Here is a 20,023-nt window from a genome sequence, read left to right as displayed (position 1 = left end):
TGGTGGTGGGGGCTGGTAAGGTCATGTAATTGTCGCAAGAAGCAGCACTGCTGCTCTGGTGGGCGGCAACAGTTACATGTACTGCACCACAGGCCATGGCACTGGAAGTGGGTGGGGACTAAAGAATAAAATCACTTTTCCTTAAAGCTCACATCTAGGGTTTACTTCCCTTAAATGAACATAGATATATACTCAAAAAATATAAGTGTTTATTAATGCAAAAAAAAAAACATAAATATAGCTGTTATAGATCTTTGGGTTCAATCCGTTGATGAAATGTAGTTCTATTGATCTTTTGGTATTACTTCTGTCGCCTGTTTTTATTTTCAAACATTTAAATTGAACGGTACCAAAGCCCCGTCGCACCAATTCCTGACCACCAAATAAAATTTGGCTTGATATTTGAGTGGGATCAATAAAATAGTAGCCCTTCCAGTGGCATTTCAAGTCAAGTCTTCTCCCTGACTAAAACGCAGCAAACTTGATACACCACCGGATTGTTTCCTACCATTGACCTGGCCAAGTCTTTTGATCAATACTCAATTCTGGAATATTTGCACTCGATGCTCTCTCACATGACTGAGTCAATGGACTGAAAGAATCAAATGACGTGCCATCTTAATTTTATTTGGTGGAAGATCAAAATGTATTGAATCTTTGGGCTATGTCAACTGTGCTATTGATTCACTAAGTGATGATGAAGCAAATAAATGATGGTGAGAGCTGAGACCAGTGCATGAGGGCGTTGCCTAAGAGAACTGTGTCACAAAATCTTAGCAATGCCGGCTCCATCTGGCCATCTGCGTCGCACTGCAGCAGCCACCAACATAGCCACATTTGAATTAATTGATATCTTCCCACAAATTCATGTGATTTAGATTTAGTGGAACAATTACAAAAAAAAGAAGAAAATTATATACTTTTATATCCAAAAACTTCTAATAGTTCTTCGAAGGAAGTTATTAGTTAATTTGAGCCATCATGGTAAATTATAAACATCAATTCTAGCCCTTCATGCTAAACAATCCATGGATGATCAATTGGTGATTCAAATATTGATGTTTTCTCTCAACATTGTGAGTAGCTTCCTTTGAGAAGGCACGCATCATGCTATCACTCCATGGGTTGTCTTGCAGGGCTTTTTGTTGGGTTTTTTGTATCTTTTCTGCCTTCATAACTCCTTTCGGCTGAAGACCGTCTGACCCACGGCACTCAGTCAACAGTGCGTTTTTGCTGTTTACCATCTCTTCTATTAGACAACCTTCACTATTCAACCATCATTTCTATCTGTTACCTAAGAGAATATTTTTTTTTCTCCCCTTCAGGTTTACTGATTAGAAATCCTGTCCTCTCTTACATCTACTTTAGAGGCTTTTTATTGTTCCCAAGAAAGCAATTTTACCATGACTCCCTTCAAAAGGAAAAGAAAGAAAAGAAAAGGAAATTATTTCTTTTTTCTCTTTGTGAAGAAAGAAAATTTTTCGTTAACCACAACAGCTACAAAACCAATTCCTTGCACATAATGATAAGATTTATATGAAACAGAAAATTATTTGAGCCTTACTTTGAAGTCTTATGAAGTGTGCTGGTTCTCAAGGCATAGGTTTTACAGCAACTCTAATCACCATTACCAACCAGAAAACGCAGCTTCTAAACTGAGCAGAACTGTAAGGCTGAAGCTGATTGCTTAGTAGATGAAATTTTTCTAACAAAAATCTATCATTTGTTCATGGTTTGGCCAGAAGATTGATTCTAAAGCTTTTGTTTGTTTCTTATCTCAAAAATCAACATTTCCTGAATGGGAATGTTTTGCAGCATACAATTACCACCATGGATTCCTGAGGAAATGAGCAGGGATCCAGATATCATATACACCAACAGATGGGAGGAGGAACCCAGAGTATATCTATTGAGGTTGCGACACGCTGCCAGTGCAGAATCCTGCTGCATGAGAAGTTTTACTGAGATTTTCTTCGACCATCTTGATGATGTGGTTGTGGTGAGCACCAATCCTCCATATCAAATTCACAACCAATTACCAATCAGAGGAAAGTTCTTAACTGCAGGTCTTGTGACCGGACAGTGATATCTTAGTTACCACATTTGATTCTTCTGACCATCCAATCCATGGTCTATTCTTGAGAACAATTGATCAGCTATATGGAAAAGCCAACATAATTTGCAAAATTAATTGAGGTCCTGGATCATTAACTCCATTAAGTCCAAAAAGCATTGGTAGAACATCATGCACCAATTTTATCGATGCTGAACATCCATAGCTCACATTTGAAGAACCCAATCTTCGACATGACCTCGTTTTAAGTCTTCAAGCAATCTTCAACATTTTGTGATACTGAATCAATTATTCCACCAATTTATTAATATTCATTGTTTAGAAGTTCATCTTTCATGATGACAATAGGATAAAACAGTATGCAATCAAAAACTGATACTAACCTTCAGTAAATTCAAGTGGGGATGGGCCCTTGTAGGGAACTGCGATATCCATCTTACCCCGAGAGCAATGAGATTTCCCAGGATCGGAGAATTGAAATGCTATGACAAGGTAATTGAAAACACACCCAGTTTAGCTTATGTATAATTTGCAGCAAATTAGATAATGATGCTGTAAAAGTTCTGAAGTATTCGCAATAGTATCCAGTAAAATTCTTTTTTTGAGTAAAGCCTGTAGACTCGAACATTTCGGAACGGCCATCAGTATTTAGATCATAAGGAAGATCTCCATAAACACATGATTAAAATTTATACACACATTATTACAGCAAATTTATACACACATTGAATATATGCCATATAACAGTACATGAAAGCTTCTCTGCAAGCTGCTGCCTCCATTGAAGAGAATTGGTGGCATTTTGTGGTGTTTTTGAAGAGCATGGAAGAAGGTGGAAGGAAATTTTTTTCACTTCCTAAGATTGACTCCAGGCACTCTGACCTCTATATGTTGGTTATATAGGAAGTAAAGATAGGAGTTCAGAGGGTAAGATAGCTGCTGCCATGTAAATGGACAAATGTGAATCTATGTACACATGGATATCGCTGTAAGATGTAATTAAGCAAAAATAAGATGAAAATGAAGACAATGAACTAGGGCTTACCCCAATGGTCATACTCCTCTACTTAGCAACCAGATATTCCAGGTTTGACTCTTGGGTGGTGCATTCTCAGGTACATGGACCTAGATAATTACAATACAATCGGGTCTCCCTCCCTTTCTCAAAAAGTAAAAGAAAAAAAAAGATGAAAGTGAAAAGAAGCATATGACATAGAACATCCAAAATAATCAGCAAAGTATCAAGTATATTTGTCCTAAACTGTCTTACTGTGATCTCTCCTCAAATTCCAACTTAACCAAACATTCTTCCCTTTTTATAGAAAAAGGAAACAGTTGCCATACGTCTAAACAATGATGACAAAGTGCAGCCCCTATGCTATTTGATTAATTTGAGCAACAAATGAGCTATATTTTTTCCTTGGAGGTTTGGGCGTTTAGATTGGAATATGCCACCCCTAGAGTATATTTGAGCATAAAGGACTGCTTGGTTAGCCAAGAGCCACTCAGAAAATAATTGAAATTATAGTCAAAGACCTGTATTTATAAGGAGATAAAAGAAAGAAACTGTAAGTTGCTAGTAGTTGATATGGAATTTGATGATTTAACAATATGAAATCTTCATTAACAAATATGTAGCAAAAATATTGCAAGAGAATTAAGCCAGATAACATTTTGACAGAGCCATCGCCATAGCAAACAACATTAAACCCAAAACAAAACTAGTATGCTATCATCCATCAACTGCTAAATGCATATCCATGAAGTCTATAATGATATAGTGGAGAGGAAATTTCATTGAGACTCACATGCATCACCTAATAACTGTGTGCCAGTGCCAGGGCTGTCATTGGATCCAGACTGATTCAAGTCTAAATCAAGATTTAGACTGCGGGGTAGGTTTCAGCAGGCTGAAACTAAAACTGTACTCTCATGGGTCCATCCTGAGTTTAGTTCTAGCTTGCTGGAACGTACCTGTTGCTGGAAATTGGAGCCGGGGGGCGGCCGTCAGCTGAGGAGGAGGAGCTTCGGGAGGGCTTGGCGAACGGCGGTGATCCAGCGATGTGCGGCGTCCTCTGGGGGACCTACAAAAAGCCGGTGGCCGGGCTGTCCGGCGCCGGCCCTCCGACGCTCAAGTCAGTGAGGGCAAGTGTATGGACGGAGGTAGAAGTAGTTAGGATTTTTTCTCCCCCCCCCTCAAAATGGAGAAATTCCCCTTTTATAGAGGGGGCTAGGTTACCTGTGATGTGATGGGGCAAACAGCCTTTCGTACAATTGGGCATGCAGTAGAAATTAATACTCGATCGTGTGAGTCAATGCTGTTACTGTAGGAGATTAGGCCAAAGCTCTCAAGCCCTTGTGGAGTCATGCCATCATTCGTAGCCAAGCAGGCTTGCCGTAAGAGGCTTCATGTCCGTAGGCAACCGAAGCCATACGCTTTAATTGTTGAGTGAGCTGAGTGCCTGCAGGGGCCATACACATTAATTGTTGACGAGGACAAAGTGTGGTCTTTCGGTCGCGCCGCAGGAGGGGAATGTGACCTCAACGCGTAAGTCGGGCGTCTTCGGGTTGATGGAACCGTTCGGCTGCTTCCGGGTCGGAGGGGGCCTGCTCGGTCGGCCCCTGCTCGGAGGAGGTCTGCTCGGTCGGCCCCTGCTCGGAGGGGGTCTGCTCGGTCGGGCGTAGCGACATTTTCCCCCAACAGTACCGATTGATTTAGTCATGACAAAGGTTATTAGTGCTCATTTTGTCAACAGTGCCAATAGATGGACCTGCAATATCATGATGTGATAATGTGGCATGTATGAATCATGCTGATGATTTCAACCAGTATGATCCGAACAATCTCTTCCAGGCTCAGCCTTGTAAGGGAATCAAGATTGAACAACCTAAATGATTTCTATGTCTGCTTAACAAAAACAGACCTTATGTCACCAAAAGAACTCATCTCATATTTTAGTGGCTTTTCTTCCTTATCTCATATTTTAGTGACTTTTCTTCCTTCATCACTTCACCTTTTTCATACATTGCACCGTCAGCTCTCTTAGTGTGTCTGAGCTTCCAAAACTAATATAAATTGGACCTGCGCATGACTTCCTGGAACCCCTTTGCTTTGAAAATTACCAAATTCTACCATTTTAGATATTTATGTGACATGGATGGCTGAAGATTTTCCTCTTCTTTCAGCCAAAATCCGTTATTGTGTTGAGCTACTCGAGGATAACCGCATTGTTTTCCCATTTTTCTAATATCAATTGATAAAAGCTTGCAAACAATCGTTCATAACATCCTCAGAGTTGAAAACTGATTGTTAACGCCTCATATCTCATCTGACAAAAGTCACTAAACACTAAACTTTGCCAACTATTCAAGTAAGCTGCATTATCTGCAGTCTCCCTCTCATATAAGTCATGCATCTTCATCTGCATCAAATTATGATATATTCTCATTTCGTACATGACAGAAAAGAAAAAATAATAAAGACAAATTAAATTCATGGACTTTCTATGTTTTCCACTCAGTATTATCCACTCAGAGCAACTGTCCTCTATGCATTCGATGAGTGCAAGGATTCTTGCTACTAAAGATTCCATCTATCATGAACTCTCTCTACATCATGCTAGGCTAAACATTCTGCCCCTACGAACAGTTCATTTGTCAGAAAAAAAGAAGACCAATTCATCACAGGTGTCAAATTAAATATTCTCCAACTTATACCTCTAACACAATTATGTCAGAGTATGAATGAACTACAAAACCATGTAAACAATTAGCACAAGCCTCAAGTGATATATAAATCTGACAAAGAAATGTCACCAAACTGACATGGAATAACCTTCTTGTTTTTCCAGAATAACCACAAGAAATTTCTCTGATAAATTGTGCAGCTAAATGATTACTTTTTTACTCTATGCCATCGTAAGAAAAATCACATCCTTTAATAAACAGTCTATTAAGTCTTATAAAATTCTGGAGGGTCTTGAATCAAGTCTTATAAAATTCTGAACCATATTCCTAAACCTACTGCTTTAAAATGTAGATGAATCTGTAAATCAAGTAATGTGTTTCTGAGCAAGCATCATTTATTGGAGTCACAAGCCCCACTTCACATTTCTCAATCAAGTCATACCCATTGTAAATTTTTAGCAATCTACATATCCAAGGCAACAATTAATCTGTTTCAACTGAAGCATATATTTCAGTGGGCTGTGATCACATTATAGAAGATTGTTTAGTTAATTTTCCATTCTAAGTCAAATTTCTATTCAAGCATATCAGTTCACCTATACAACCATCTATCCAGTAAGAAGAAATGACAGCTAGCTGCTAGCCCTCCATGCCAAAGAGGATAAAAGATAAGGCCAAATGCTCGATCGAAGTGGCAGAGGAGGCAAATGCCATGTTATAAGATTGCAAATTTCTAAAATGTTGACAGATTTCAAAATCGAACCCAACAATAAGGTGTCAAATCTTTAAAAATACAAATCTTCGCATCCACAGTTATCACCCAAAACGGCATAAAGAGGATTCTAAGCATGGACGAACGAATGGAACACTGAAGCAAGATATTCAGAAATGAATTTAAAAAAAAAATTGTCGGTGCTCCAATGAAGTTCTACTGCTGATCATGGGTAATATATCAAAAGAGTGGAGAAAAAAGCACATCAAATTACCATGACGATGAAAATTGAAAGAACAGAAGCTAGATATCCAGAGATGAATTAGAACAGATACTAATATTTGGAAAAAGTACAAAGCACATGAAATTCTAGGGTTTGCAGCATCGTTTTAATTGGAAATTAAAGGCATTAAAGCAGGCAAGATCTAGGGTTTGCAACATCATCTGACGTCTTGAATGCGCGGTATAAATCGCACAAAAGAGATGGGAAGGAAGAAGAAAACTAAAAGCACGCAAGCAGGGGAGACATTTAGGGTTTGCAATATTACCTGATGTCTTCACACCTCGTATAAATTGCACGAAGCAGGAGAAGGAGAAAAAAAAAAAAGCATGAAAGCAGGCAAGATCTAGGGTTTGCAACATCATCTGACGTCTTCAATACGTGGTATAAATCACACAAAAGAGATGGGAAGGAAGAAGCAAATTAAAAGCCCTAAACCAGGGTATAAATTGCACGAAGCAGGAGCAGAAAAAAAAATTTGGACCATTTCTCGATTTATGCGTGTCATCCTTGCGCAGGGGCCATGCTAATCTTCTCTGTATCGTTCCAATTTTATCGGATGTCTCCGAAGAGACAACTTGAGAGCTTGCGACTACTTTGATGAAGGCAATCTATTGATGTTCTTGAGCGATATGGGATTAAATTCTTCTTGGCGCGACTTGGTCCGTACGATCACTAATACGGAATCTTCACCGTCAGATAGAGAGATGGCCAATCAAACGATTCGGATTTTAGAAGACTAACATTTTCCCAGTGCGTTTATTCAATTAAGCACCGATTAATAGTATTGCAGCTTAATAGCCTTGGAGTTTCCACAATATTTAAAAAACTCCTGATATAGCTTGAAAAATTTATTATTTCCTATAATCGAGTTTTACTTGACCCAATAACATATTCCTACCATGATTATAATTGGCAATGAGAGCTTGAAGTATTATTTCTCTATATCATAGAAAATTATTGCGTATATCATTGGAAAAATTTAAAAAGGGTCATAGTATATGACAATAGGAGTCGGGGCAAAACCTCTTGTAGGTTTTTTTTAATTAATTGTCACCGGAGATTTAATATTGAAGCCTATGTTTGCTGATTTATGAGCTGGCCGGAGTTTTACAACAACCTCTCTCATGGAGCTCGAAATTATCTAAAAATCTTGTCGAAAAAAAAAATATATAAGGTGATTGAGCTAATTGCCACGTAGCCTTTATAGGCAATCCAATCAGGCAACGTCACAAATATTTCATAGGAAAAGCATAATCAATGATCCTACAAGAGATCATTCTTGGTTGGTGATCTAAGGTGCTCCGGTGATGGTTTGAGAACCACCCATCACCAATGAATTGATAATCCTTTTATTATAAAAACATACATGTGTATATAAATATATTTGATATTTTTAGGCTAGGTTGGGTCATTGTTGTCTTTTTCAGAGTTGCTTGGGCCTATGTAGCATCAAAACACGAAAGATCCAAGCTTAACCCCTATAATCAGGCTTAGCCTTAGACATGGCCAACCCAATATATATCACACTGGAGTGGTATGAGTTTGGTTGCAGGCAACTCTCTAAACCCAAAGCAGATCTTTCCTCTTCAAACCCAAACTAGATCTATTGGAGGGTTTGGTCTACATTTTAACCTATACTCCGTTTACATTTAGTCAAGAATTGGGTTTTTTTCTTCTTTTTTTTTTGCTTAAAAAGAATTGGGTTGGTTCATATGACATATCTACAGTGAACAGATTTAGCGAGATGTAACTTTCCAACTGTAATACAATAATTTTTTTTTTACATGAATACTGTCTAAATTTTGAATTTTATATAAATATTCTTCTAAAATTGATATTTGCATGTATACTCTCGTAAAACATTTGTTCTGCTATTCTACTTTTTTTATCGTTATTTTTACATATATACCCTACATCACCTAATGCCATTAAAAAAATTAACGGTTTTAAATTAAAATAACTAAAATATTTTTAATGAGTGCAAAACGAAGTATTATTTTTAAAGATTTTAAATTATAGGACGATCGTGATGGAGAACAAAAAAATAATTTTAAAATTTTATTTTATTTTTAATCAAAATTAATATAATTTTTATTAACAGCATTAGAAAAATTATTATATTAAATAAATTTGTAAATAAATAGTATTTTATAAAGATACATAAATAAATATAAATTTTAAAAAAATATTCAGCTAAATTTTAATTTTTAGAAGGTATTCATGAAAAAAAAACCTCCAGATGATGCAAAGATTTATTTAGAAGGCCCTCCAGGTGATGCAAAGATTTCATTGTGAGCTTGACGCATGCAGCTACAATATCTTGTTCAAGGCACATTGTGTGTCTGGGCGGTCCTCCGATGCCTTTGAGTTGTTTGATTCAATGCTTGACTCTGGTTGTGCTCCAAATGTTGTTACTTACAATATACTTATTGATGCTTTGTGCCAGGAGGGAAGAATGGAGGAAGCAAAAAAGGCCTTTTGATGGTATGGAAGAAGAGGGCCTTGAATCTAACACAATTACTTATAATGTTCTAGTCAATGGGTATGTGAAGGCATGGCAAATTGATAAGGCGAATGCAGTCTGTAGAGAGATGAGGGAGAACGGACTGACCCCTGATTGCTACACCTTAAACATTCTTGCTGCGGGGCAGTGTAAGTTCCACAAGGATTGGGAAAGTGAAGATGAGCATTCTTTGGAATTTGTTTTTAAACCAGAGGAGCTCCTGGAAGGGCCAATGCTGGACATGTTGGTTTCAAGGCTCTGTTGGGACGGGTGGTTGGATGATGCCCGGGAGCTTTTGCAGCATGCTGTTGAGGAGGGTATGGCAGTGAGTGTTGCAGGATTTAACTCTGTTATCACTGGTCATAGCAAGGAGGGATTGGAAGAAGAAGCTTTTGATTTATATCATATTATGGTGGAGGTTGGTTTTGCACCCTCACCATCCACTTGCAACTCCTTGCTCATGTGCCTGTGCAAGAGAGGGAGGTTGGATGATGCCAGGGTGCTCCTAGATAAGATGGTAGAGAAAGGCTTATAGTGTGAGTACATCTTTTTTCACAATCTATTTAGATGGGTGTTTCAGAATGGGCAATACAGCCGCTGCTTTGAGGTGTTGGAATGACAATGGAGAAGCAAGGGCTCCGTCCTGATGTCATTGGCTTTTCGGCTTACATTAATGGCCTCTGCAGAGCTCATTACATGGAAGAGGCATATGAAGCTTTCCATGAATTGTGTAGGAGAGGATTGATTCCCAACAATTTCACATACAACTCTTTGATTTCTGGATTTTGTAGGGCTGGTAATGTAGCTGAGGCATTGAAATTGGAGAGGGAGATGAGGCAGAATGGCCTTGTTCCTGATATATTCACAACCAATATAATTATTAATGGGTTCTGTAGGATTAACTCCGGATGTCGTAACTTACAATACTTTTATCAGCTTTTACTGTAGGGCTTTTGATATGGTGAATGCGATGGGCTTTGTGAATAAGATGTCTTCAGAGGGTTTGAACCAGATACCTTCACATATAACATATGGATTCACAGCCTCTGTAGCCGTCATATGATGAACCAAGCCATGAAAGTGCTAGATGAGCCTGTTTCAGTGGGTTTTGTTCCTAATACGGTTACTTACAATACAGTGATGAACAGTATCTGCAGTGATGTACTTGATCGTGCTGTGATTCTAACTGGAAAATTGCTTAAGGTGGCCTTTGTCCCCAATGTTGTTACAGTTAACCTGCTGCTCTCTCATTTCTGCAAGCAAGGGCTGGCAAAGAGGGCCTTGATTTGGGGAGAAAAGCTTAGACATGTCTCCTTCATTTTTGACGATGCCACACGGAATATACTTGACTGGGCCTACCATGACATGCAAGAGGATGCAGAACCTTTGACGGCAGAGTCCAGAAGAAGCTTATTTATAGAATTTCTCATGCACATTACTTATGGATCCTTATACAAGAGTGAACCTTTAAAACATAAACCATTGATAATCAATAATATTGCTGGTCATGGAATTACCAAGTCTTCAATGATGGATGTGAGATAGTGATATGAGAACTATGTGGCATGAGCAGATGTTTTCTGGGTGGAGGTGCTTAATACCAATATTCCCATTTCCTAGACTTCTTCATGCATGAGATGTGAGGTTGTCTTATGTTTGAGAAGGCCATCGGGCCATTTTCTTCTTTTCATGGGATTTGAATCTCATAGAGAAGTATGGAAATTCTCCAACTCATGTAGCAGGAGAACCAACTATTGCCATACTCCCAGTTATTCAATGCTTTTGGTACTCAGTGCAGTGCAATGCAGTCCTGATTAATAGATATATGAAACAGGGTGCAAGGTCAGATCATTAATGCTCTAGGATTATCATAAAGTGGAAAGGATCCTGAACTGATATTGCTTTGATTGGAAACTAGTTGCTGGACTGAAGTTGGACTGCTTGTTCTCTATTTTAAAGCAAAGGCTGGAAGTCGGTCTGAAAGATCATAACCAATCGCATTTCTTGATAGGTTTTGGATGTTACAGGCTCATGGAACATTTTGATGATTCCATCATACTGCATTCAGTCCTATATTGTATATCAGTGCAATTTCTTCAATAATTCTACCAAATACAGAATCCTTACAGTTTTGCCAGCTATGTATTTTAATCACATTCAATAAGGTCATTTTAATGCACAGGTAAGAACAACTATCTTGTTTCTATAATTATTTCAGATGCTAATCTAGCAAAATTGAACCATCTCCTCGGTTGTCACATTTTGCCCGGGGAAATTGACAGTTCTTCTCCGTGTTCCTCTAGGAGATACTGCTGCAGAGTGGGAAGAACATCCTTGTCTGATCCAGAGATAGGGCATTCAACTTTTTAGAGGGCATTTATATGTATGTATGTGTGTGCGTGTGTATATATACATACATATATGTGTGTGTGTGTATATACATACATATATGTGTGTATGTATGTGTGTGTGTGTGTGTATGCTTGTATCTATGTATATGTATATATACATGCATAAACAACAGATGTAGCTACCTTCTGTCAATGGGAGTTTCCATCAACAATATTGATCATTTGGCATAGTTGGGAGTCCATTTTTGTCAAGTAACAAATAGGGCAGGACCATTAGGATATACAAGATTGTCGCTGTGACCTTCTTAACCTTGATGAGCTACAAATTCATTGACAGCAACTACATTTCCTTCAGCTGCTTCGTTTTGCATGCTTGAACATTGCCAACTTAGGAACTCCTCAAGATGGCAATAATAAATAAAGAAGATATGCAGGAGTATCCTGCAACTTCAATAAGCTGTTTGCTTGAGGTAACTCTATTGGGATCAACTATGATCGAGATAGAAGTCGAACAATTCAATTGAACAATTCGAGCTAAACCAGAACCAGTCGGCAACTTGCCATTTGGTCAAAGCATTCAGGTCTTAAATTGGTGTCGAAAAGTCTCATATAATGCAGCACACAACATCAGATAATACACTTGTGGGAATCTCAACTCTTAACGACGCCCTTTTTTTTCTTCTCATCAGAAGTTATTTCATAAAGACTGACCATGGTAAGAGAGAACGGGGAGCAGGCACACTTGGCCGTGAAAGCTGTTTCTTTGGTCAATGTAGTTCAATCGATTAAGCTCCATCAGGTGAGCTAAAAAAAAGGCTCAAAGCATAATCCATCAGATATTTTTTTTATAGATCTAGAAGTAAATGAGATGAAATTTTTGGTACATGAAAGCTTACATATTTAAAACATGATTAATTAGCTACCCTACTACAAACTACCCACTGATGTAGCACAGAACTGGACACCAAAATCTATCTCCGGTTTTGTAAAGAAATAAGTCTTCTCAGACAGGTTGAAATGACCAAATTTAACCGCAGAGTGCATTTTAGGACAAAACAGACACATGAATTCCGAAAATGTGATGAATCTATATCTCGTCGTTTCTTTCGTTTTCCTGAAGCCCTTTCGAATGATATTTGTTGCATGATGCAGTAAAGCTAGAGGTTTTTATCAATTATGAAGGCTTCTGAAATCCCTTTCGGAAAAGGTTGTTTCAATAATAAATTAATAACTGAATCACACCGGTTAAATTATACCCTGCTGAAACATAAGATTGTATATCTACAAAAAAGTTCAGCAATTTTAAGAATTTCAAAAACCAAATCCATCATTGGTACAGGGAAATGTATGAAAGATTTGGCCTCCCTCCATGATGGCAAACCCCTTCCTGCAATTAGCTGTACACAATCACCAGAAGAGGAAGAAACTGCAAATCAAAGAGAGAATGGCTTCATATAAACATCAAATGGTTCGCAAGCAGTCAGCTGTGGCTCCTGCAAGGAAAGATACAGGAACAAAATTTACTAGAATTGGTTGAATAATAAAAACAAATAAGAATAATAAGCTCAGACCCCAAATTGTGGATTTAGCAAAAGTAATCAAGACAGTAAAGCAATTTTTTTATTCCAATGCCTTACTGGTGAGATTCAACCACCTTATTATGTATTCTTGATAGGAAAAATGGCATACTCCTATCACAAAGTCAGTCAAGATGGATACATCCATGTGCGCATGATTAAATCTCTTGTATTTTAACAAACCTTTTATGAGTTAAAAAAATATATAGCAAAATAAATGAACTTGTACTGGCCATGCTAAAATCGGCTGATTTTTAAACCTGCAACAGGGCAGATGAAGGAAGATTTTTTTAAGTACCTGTCTCAAACCACCACTTAAACTACCTCCTGTTAACAACATGGTGAGGACTGTTGTGACAGGACCTCCGCTCGTTGCGTCAGTGCTTCGGATGCTTGATCGCATGGAATTCAGTATACTTCCATATGTTGCTCCATGACCCTGTTCAATGGCTTGGATAAAGCAGAATGTCATCGCACCTGTCGAGGTGATCTTCGAAAGAGCCTGCTCGTTGAATCACTGGAAGCCTTAGCACTTTGCAGTGTTGATTAAAGAAATTTGTTAATTTGAAAAGGAAAAAAAAAATCAATTGCAAAAAAAAAAAAGGATGCATGAGATGAGAAAATAAACCCAATTAAAAAACATGGAAGTTGGTGAAAGCAATTAAATGAAAAGTTTCTTCTGCTTCGGAGCTGGTAATAATCTTTTTTCTCTTTTTTTTTATAAATACAAAACTGAGATAAGATAATAAATGAAAGATTGCAAAGAACACTATGCTTACATCTGAGCAAGAAGTATCACTACTGCAGCTCTTTTTTCTTTCTCTTTATTTTTTTTGGTTATAAAACTGGATCAGGGCTCATAAACTAAGGGTTACAAGAGCCTGAAGCTTATGCCTGAATAAATAGGACTGCTTCAGTTCTCCACATTCTGAACCAATGATGTTCAGAAAAATTCTGAAGCATTGCATCCCGAATGGCTCAGAAGAATATATATATATATATATATATATATATATATATTACAATTGTAGCTTTGAACTTAAAGGGTTGTTAAAAGCATTCCAATGGACTTCCCTAGTTTCAATATTGGCCAAAACTGTAAATTCAAAATTGATCTTGGGGATACTGAAATGGCATTCAAACTTTTGCATGAGAACTATCACCGTGCAGGTGTCCATTTCAATGTGGCAGTTGAACATGAGATAGACTGCTGGATCCATCACATCCGATTGTTTGCACTACTCTGTCTCCTTGCCCAAATTCTTGATATGGATGATGATAATACAAAAGTGCATTATTTCAAGAGAAAAAAGAAATGTTGGTTGTTGGCAAAATTTGGTGCTTTGTCCTGCTAAAGATTCCACTGAAACCAATATTTTCAAACTGAGCAACAAATTGTTTAGACTTGATACACCTTAGTCAGTGCCGATTGGAGGAGAAAGTAACAAGAGGTTACCGAAGTATCAGCAGAAGTTTGATCATCATCACAACCGCTAAAAGAAATGGCTTCCCCACCATTGGTACCTTTCCAAACACCAGATCTTGGGCGATGGTCTTCCCATCCATATTGTCCATTCCTGTATCGATAATAAAATATCTATTAGCTAAATCATTACATTTCCAACTGAAAGACTAAACAACTTGAAGGATACAAATGAAATTAATGATCACCAAGATGAAATAAAGGGTATCATGAATTTGATAGGATATGGTGTTGACACAATATTGTTGATCAACAAGAAGCCAAAATAGTACAATCTTGGTAGTTTGTATATACACATTGCCAATGTTGTACTAGCAGCAAGATATCAATAGGCATGGTGTCGACCAATAATACACAATTATTGACTTTCAACTTTCCAGTACAAGCTTCTCACCCTTCAGTTTCATGTTATTCTTAAACAACTTTACCTTTATGGTGTCGTTAATTTTCCCTATAAGATGATTAGATTGAAATATGTCTCGTGTAATGACTGAATTTAATTCTGTTGCACCTACAAAGATGCATATGCAAATTGGGTATGATGGAAAAATCTAACTTCCCATATTTAACAGCACGACCAAAAAACTTGAGGAATCTAGCTTGCATATTGAATCTCCAAGAACATAAACTGATAGAGTCCATGATTAGAAACAGGTGAATCATTGAATATTGGAAAGTAGTTAATAAGGAAGGGAGTTAGCCTTGTTTTAAAAGAAAAAGGAAGGAGAAGAACATATAATGGAGTTTTAAATAACTTGTAGAAAACTGGAAAATTACAACAAATTGGTAATTTCTGAAACCTTATGGCTTAGCAAAACTATATCCCCCGGCAACCAAGGGAAAGAGGAAAATACTTAATTGGGTTCTTGTAGTGATATGGGGACATCAGAGTAAACCAAAAAAAGTAATACTACTGAAGCTCTTATGGGTGCTTGGACACTTAAACTGGTGTACATCATTGTCAATTAGTTAAGCGCCCCTCGCCCCTTATTAAAAATTTACCTTCTAAGGCTAGAAAGACCATCGTTGTGTCCATTACTAAAGGCTCAAGATTCATATTTCAAACTTATCTACATAACAAAATCTATTAGCTTGGACTCACTAAATCATGGCTAACTTTAGAAGGATCCACCTACTATTATATCACTCAACGTAATCCATAAATTAGTGTTTACAAGAATAAGGCAAGGGATATTAGAAATATATCATGAGTGTTTGCTTAAAAAAACCTCAGTTTCAAGGGACATGGCAGAGATTTCTGAAAGTGGCAATAGTGGAATACGGTTTTAGTGGCTAGGTGGCTTCTATATTGGGTCAAACGGGATTAAGTGAAAAGCAAGGTTTTAACAGGTTTAACTGCAGGAAATCAGATCAAATTTGATTCTTAATCGAACAGGAAGACATCAAAGAATAAGTGGAAAAAGAGCTCTGAGGAGCTGGGTTACTAGTAGGCAAAATTGGGTTCATAGTCAACATAAGAACTTGATATAATGGGTTTTCCTGACAGCAATACAAGTAGATCTGCAATTGGATTTCCAACTGGATTTCTTGGTGGCAAACACAAAAGATGGTGCAGTCGAAGGACCACACACCTGCCACGTGTCTGAACCAGGAACCCAAGCATTGAAAGTAGGTCTCGTAAGGGTAACATGTGTGATGGAAGGCTGCTGAAGCTCAAGAGGTTATCACGGCTACATGGAAAGCTGTGTTTAAACAAACTTGAAGGCTGGTTCCTTGAGATTCATGCTAAGATCTACAGGTGGGATGGAACACACTCTGGTCAGCCACCAGATTTCTAGTACGACACTACAAAAGGATACAAAATGATACTTCACTCACAGGTGTCCAATGGAGCTAATTTTTGAAGCTTAACTCAATCTGCTGTGAAAAAAGAAGCTTTATAGATATCAGTCCAAAAGGAAGCTTCACCAAACGAGCTAAGTTTTGAAGATTAAATAAAGTTGAAGTGAAAAAAAAAAAGGCAGCTTTGTGTACATAAGTCCAAAAGGAAGCTTCTTTAGCATCAGCATTATTTTTTGATGAACTGGTTGTAATACATCCAGTATCAAGTAAGCTTTTGAAAGCATCTTGAATCATTCAAAACTGGTCAGATGACAGAAATTCGACTGATTTAACAAAGATGTATCATAACTGACAAAGTTTCAGATATTATGAAAATGCCATCCTCCGCAGTCCATTGATTTAAGGATGAGTTTTCCTTATTTTTAGTTAAACTTTCATGTTTTTCCTTCTCATGTTAGATGAGATAGCAGTCCAAATTGCTATTTATTTGATATTTATCTTTTTATTTTCTTTATATAAACAATATCTATAAAAATTAGGAAAATCCTATCGATTTTAGGAACCCTCTCACTGTACTCGGTTATAAATCAATCAATAAAGCTTTCTTTGAAATTTCTCTCAAAAAATCATATTCCTTTTCATCGAGGAAGCATGCTAGACTTTGTTATGTGTGTTGTAACACGCCACTAATGAAAAACTTTTCGCAATCACAAAAAGAATATAATCATGAAGCAATTGTAATAGATTATTTACCTCTTCATTCTGCATAGGAATGGTAAATCAAGAACAGTACCACTGTGGCAAGCATCTATTATAGCATGAAGCCTAACCCCATGAGGAAGGGGTCTGACGATGGAAGCATTGATTTCATCATCGACAATCATTCCTTGAGTTTCAAAGTCCAGCGGGCATAGGGTTTCATCATATCCATCAACCTCGTCTGCATGATAGCTCCTCTGTTGTGAACCATGCCCAGAATAGTGGAACACCAACGAATCTCCTGGCTGACAACCTTGCACAAGCCAATACATAGCCATCCTAATGTTTTGTTTCGTCGGAATTTTGTATGGATCGGTTTCTTCTTCTGAAATCCAACAAGAGACTTCTTAGGACTTTGGTTCTAAGGAAAGGAGATACCAATGATGCCACAAATCATATATTATCCAAGTGGTCAAAAAATTTTTTGGAAGCACAGAAGACAAGCACGCATGCATGAACAACATAGTTCAGAAGAGTTTGCAGTTTGAATTTGAAGGATGAATCGCGCAAACAAGTTAAAAATCCAATTTTGACAATGCTGATCCACTGGCAATCAATACACGATCGAGCCAATCGTTAAATCGATCAAGATCCGACACAATTCCGACAAAATTCGAAACAAGATTTAACGACGGAGAGAGGAAATTACCGGTGAGCATGATGATGGAGGCGTCGGGGAAGTGGAAGCGGTTGACGAGGAGGTAGCGCATGCACCTGGCGTCGTTGATGCAGCCCTTGAGCTCGTGCCGCGAGTAGCGATACGAGATCCCGACAATCACCGCCTTCTTCCGCCCGTGCGGCGACGGCGGCGGGCCCCACGGAGTCCCGTGCAGCCCCGGCGGCGCTGGCGGGCCGTAGCTGCCGCCGTAGGCGGAGGAGGATGTGGCGGCCGGAGGGGGGATCTCGCGGGGGTCGGCGACGTGGGTAACGGTCTGGCAGAGGGCGCAGCGTATGGATGTGGCCCCCGGCGGCAGCTGAAGCGGCGTCCGGCAACCGGAGCAGTCCACCAGCATCATCATTGAGGAACAGACGGCTGCGATCGATCGTAGGCGACCGCGCTGGTATAGCTTGGTTAAAGCTGTTCTCGCGGAGGAGGAGGAGGAGGAGGAGGAGGAGGGTTTTTTGTTTTTTGATAACAGAGGGCAAGGGTTTTTTTATTTTTATTTTTTGGATCTTTTGACGCGTTGGTTTTTTATCTTGGGGATGGTGTTCTTCTGGTCCTGAGGAGGATCTTATCGAATAAGATGTTTCTCGGGAATATACCAAATTGATTTATCGGCTTTTAATTTGATGGACGGGCAAGATCGTGGCGGTCATCTTGGTATCCAGTCCCGCGAGATATCGTAGCGAGACGCGGAAAAGGAGTTAACCCGAATCCATCGAAACGGTCTTTCGCCGACGTGTGCTTTGACCTGTACCATGCCTAGGGTTGGGTTGGTTTCCCCTTCCTATTGTTTTAGCTTAGATCAATATTGTTCACACTAATTCACCAAATATTTATGTTAAGAGATAGTTGAAGGGAAGTGTTAAGTTCCAGTGGAGGCTAATAACTCGCTAGCTCTGAGTATGAAAATAAATCCAATTAGCTACTTCATTAGATTGGATTTCGAAATTAAACTTGAAGTCTTATCAGGTTTATGTTTAGATAAATTCAAACTCAAAAACCAAAACTCTGACTTGGTTATATGCATGCACAAATACATGTATAAATATATACCTATATCTTAGTATATATACATACATGCACCTGCGCACATATTAGACTACATTTCACATAGGTCTACATAATGCATAAATATATAGATACATGCGTATCTTTGCATATATGTATCAATTTTTGTTTTTAATCATAAAAGAAAAAAAAAATCTAACAGAAAGAAGTAAAAGTGTAAGTCTTTTCATTCTACTAAATTTCTATCCATGTCATTTGTGATAGTTTTTATACAATATATTTATTATGATTTAAAAATTGATATTGAGCTTGGTTGTTGTAGGATCTTTTACATTCTCTAGATTCTTTACGTTTTCTTTGATTAAATCATTGTTTAGGTAACAAAAGTAATATTTGAATATATACCTTATTTCATGTACAATTTTTTATATTTCCATATCATTATTTTTCATGTTTTACTGTTCTTGAGGTTGCAAATTAGGTGCATTGAATGTATTGAAGAAATAGTTCGAAAGTATGGTAATATATAACTTATACTCAATTTCTACTTGAAACTCGACCCAATAACCCAACATTTTTCACGTTCAGTATTGAATATGGATATAGTGTTTTATTTAAATTTTGATTTTCTGTTTAGAATCTAGCAAATATATTTTAGATTTGGATTTGGATATAGCCATCCTGACCCAAACTCAATTTGTTGACACCCTAGGTGTAATCTGTTGGTGGCAGGAAAATATAGTTTCTCCATCCTATATAGTTACAATTAGTTAGTGATCTCAAGTAACATCAATGACTGTTTTTTTCTAATAGCCATTGAAGTAGATAGGTCCAGCTATTATAATTAGGAAATCTGTGGACACAATAAAAACTAGCCTATTGAAGGCAAATTAAATGAGTTTTGTAATGAACGAAGCATAATAATTATCAAAATATAGATATCAAAACCATTTTTGTACTTTGACTACTATGGATTGTTTAGTAAACTAGTAAAAGTGTATATCTGAATGTACATGTAAAAGAGAGAATATAATCAAAAGCTACAATAGTTCGTAGCTTAATTATAAAAATTTTCCAAACTTATATTAGCAGTTGTTTAAAGTGCTTCCAAATAGCGAT

At 37.7% G+C, this 20,023-nt stretch overlaps 1 protein-coding gene, 1 long non-coding RNA gene, 1 other non-coding gene and 1 pseudogene across 10 annotated transcripts; 1 reads left to right on the top strand and 3 right to left on the bottom strand.

Moving 5' to 3' along the window:
- Positions 1-1,746: 1,746 nt before the first annotated feature.
- Positions 1,747-7,371, bottom strand: LOC103704625 (uncharacterized). Of its 6 annotated transcripts, none has more exons than XR_016395605.1 (4): positions 3,120-7,366; positions 2,825-3,013; positions 2,458-2,556; positions 1,747-2,353 (listed from the first exon to the last, which is right to left on the bottom strand). It is a non-coding gene; the product is annotated as an uncharacterized LOC103704625 (long non-coding RNA). The 6 variants fall into 6 exon arrangements; XR_016395606.1 differs by having other exon boundaries at positions 2,825-3,010; XR_016395607.1 differs by lacking the exon at positions 2,825-3,013 and having other exon boundaries at positions 3,120-4,180; positions 4,314-7,365.
- On the bottom strand, positions 7,226-7,328 carry LOC113462565 (U6 spliceosomal RNA). Its single transcript, XR_003385179.4, has one exon. It is a non-coding gene; the product is annotated as a U6 spliceosomal RNA (small nuclear RNA).
- A 1,626-nt stretch (positions 7,372-8,997) lies between the features above and the next one.
- LOC120110811 (uncharacterized) lies at positions 8,998-12,711 on the top strand (annotated as a pseudogene). Its single transcript, XR_016395603.1, has 2 exons — positions 8,998-11,441; positions 11,563-12,711. The product of XR_016395603.1 is annotated as an uncharacterized LOC120110811 (transcript).
- Positions 12,712-12,834: 123 nt separating this feature from the next.
- Positions 12,835-18,398, bottom strand: LOC103704623 (metacaspase-1-like). Of its 2 annotated transcripts, XM_008787982.6 has the most exons (5): positions 17,882-18,398; positions 17,227-17,557; positions 14,644-14,764; positions 13,486-13,689; positions 12,835-13,103 (listed from the first exon to the last, which is right to left on the bottom strand). In XM_008787982.6, the coding sequence occupies exons 1-5, from the start codon at positions 18,249-18,251 to the stop codon at positions 13,044-13,046; spliced, it is 1,086 nt and encodes a 361-aa protein (XP_008786204.3). In that variant the 5' UTR covers positions 18,252-18,398; the 3' UTR covers positions 12,835-13,043. The 2 variants fall into 2 exon arrangements, with proteins under 2 accessions (XP_008786204.3, XP_088580004.2); XM_088723878.2 differs by lacking the exon at positions 12,835-13,103 and having other exon boundaries at positions 13,115-13,689.
- Between the last annotated feature and the right edge of the window lie 1,625 nt (positions 18,399-20,023).

This window comes from Phoenix dactylifera, chromosome 6 (assembly GCF_051530095.1).
Source record: "Phoenix dactylifera cultivar Ajwa chromosome 6, Ajwa_hap1_PhDact_Kaust_v1.1, whole genome shotgun sequence".
NCBI classification, from domain to species: Eukaryota; Viridiplantae; Streptophyta; class Magnoliopsida; order Arecales; family Arecaceae; genus Phoenix; species Phoenix dactylifera.
The sequence above is the reverse complement of the archived record's forward strand: the minus strand, read 5'-3'. Positions and strand labels throughout refer to the sequence as shown.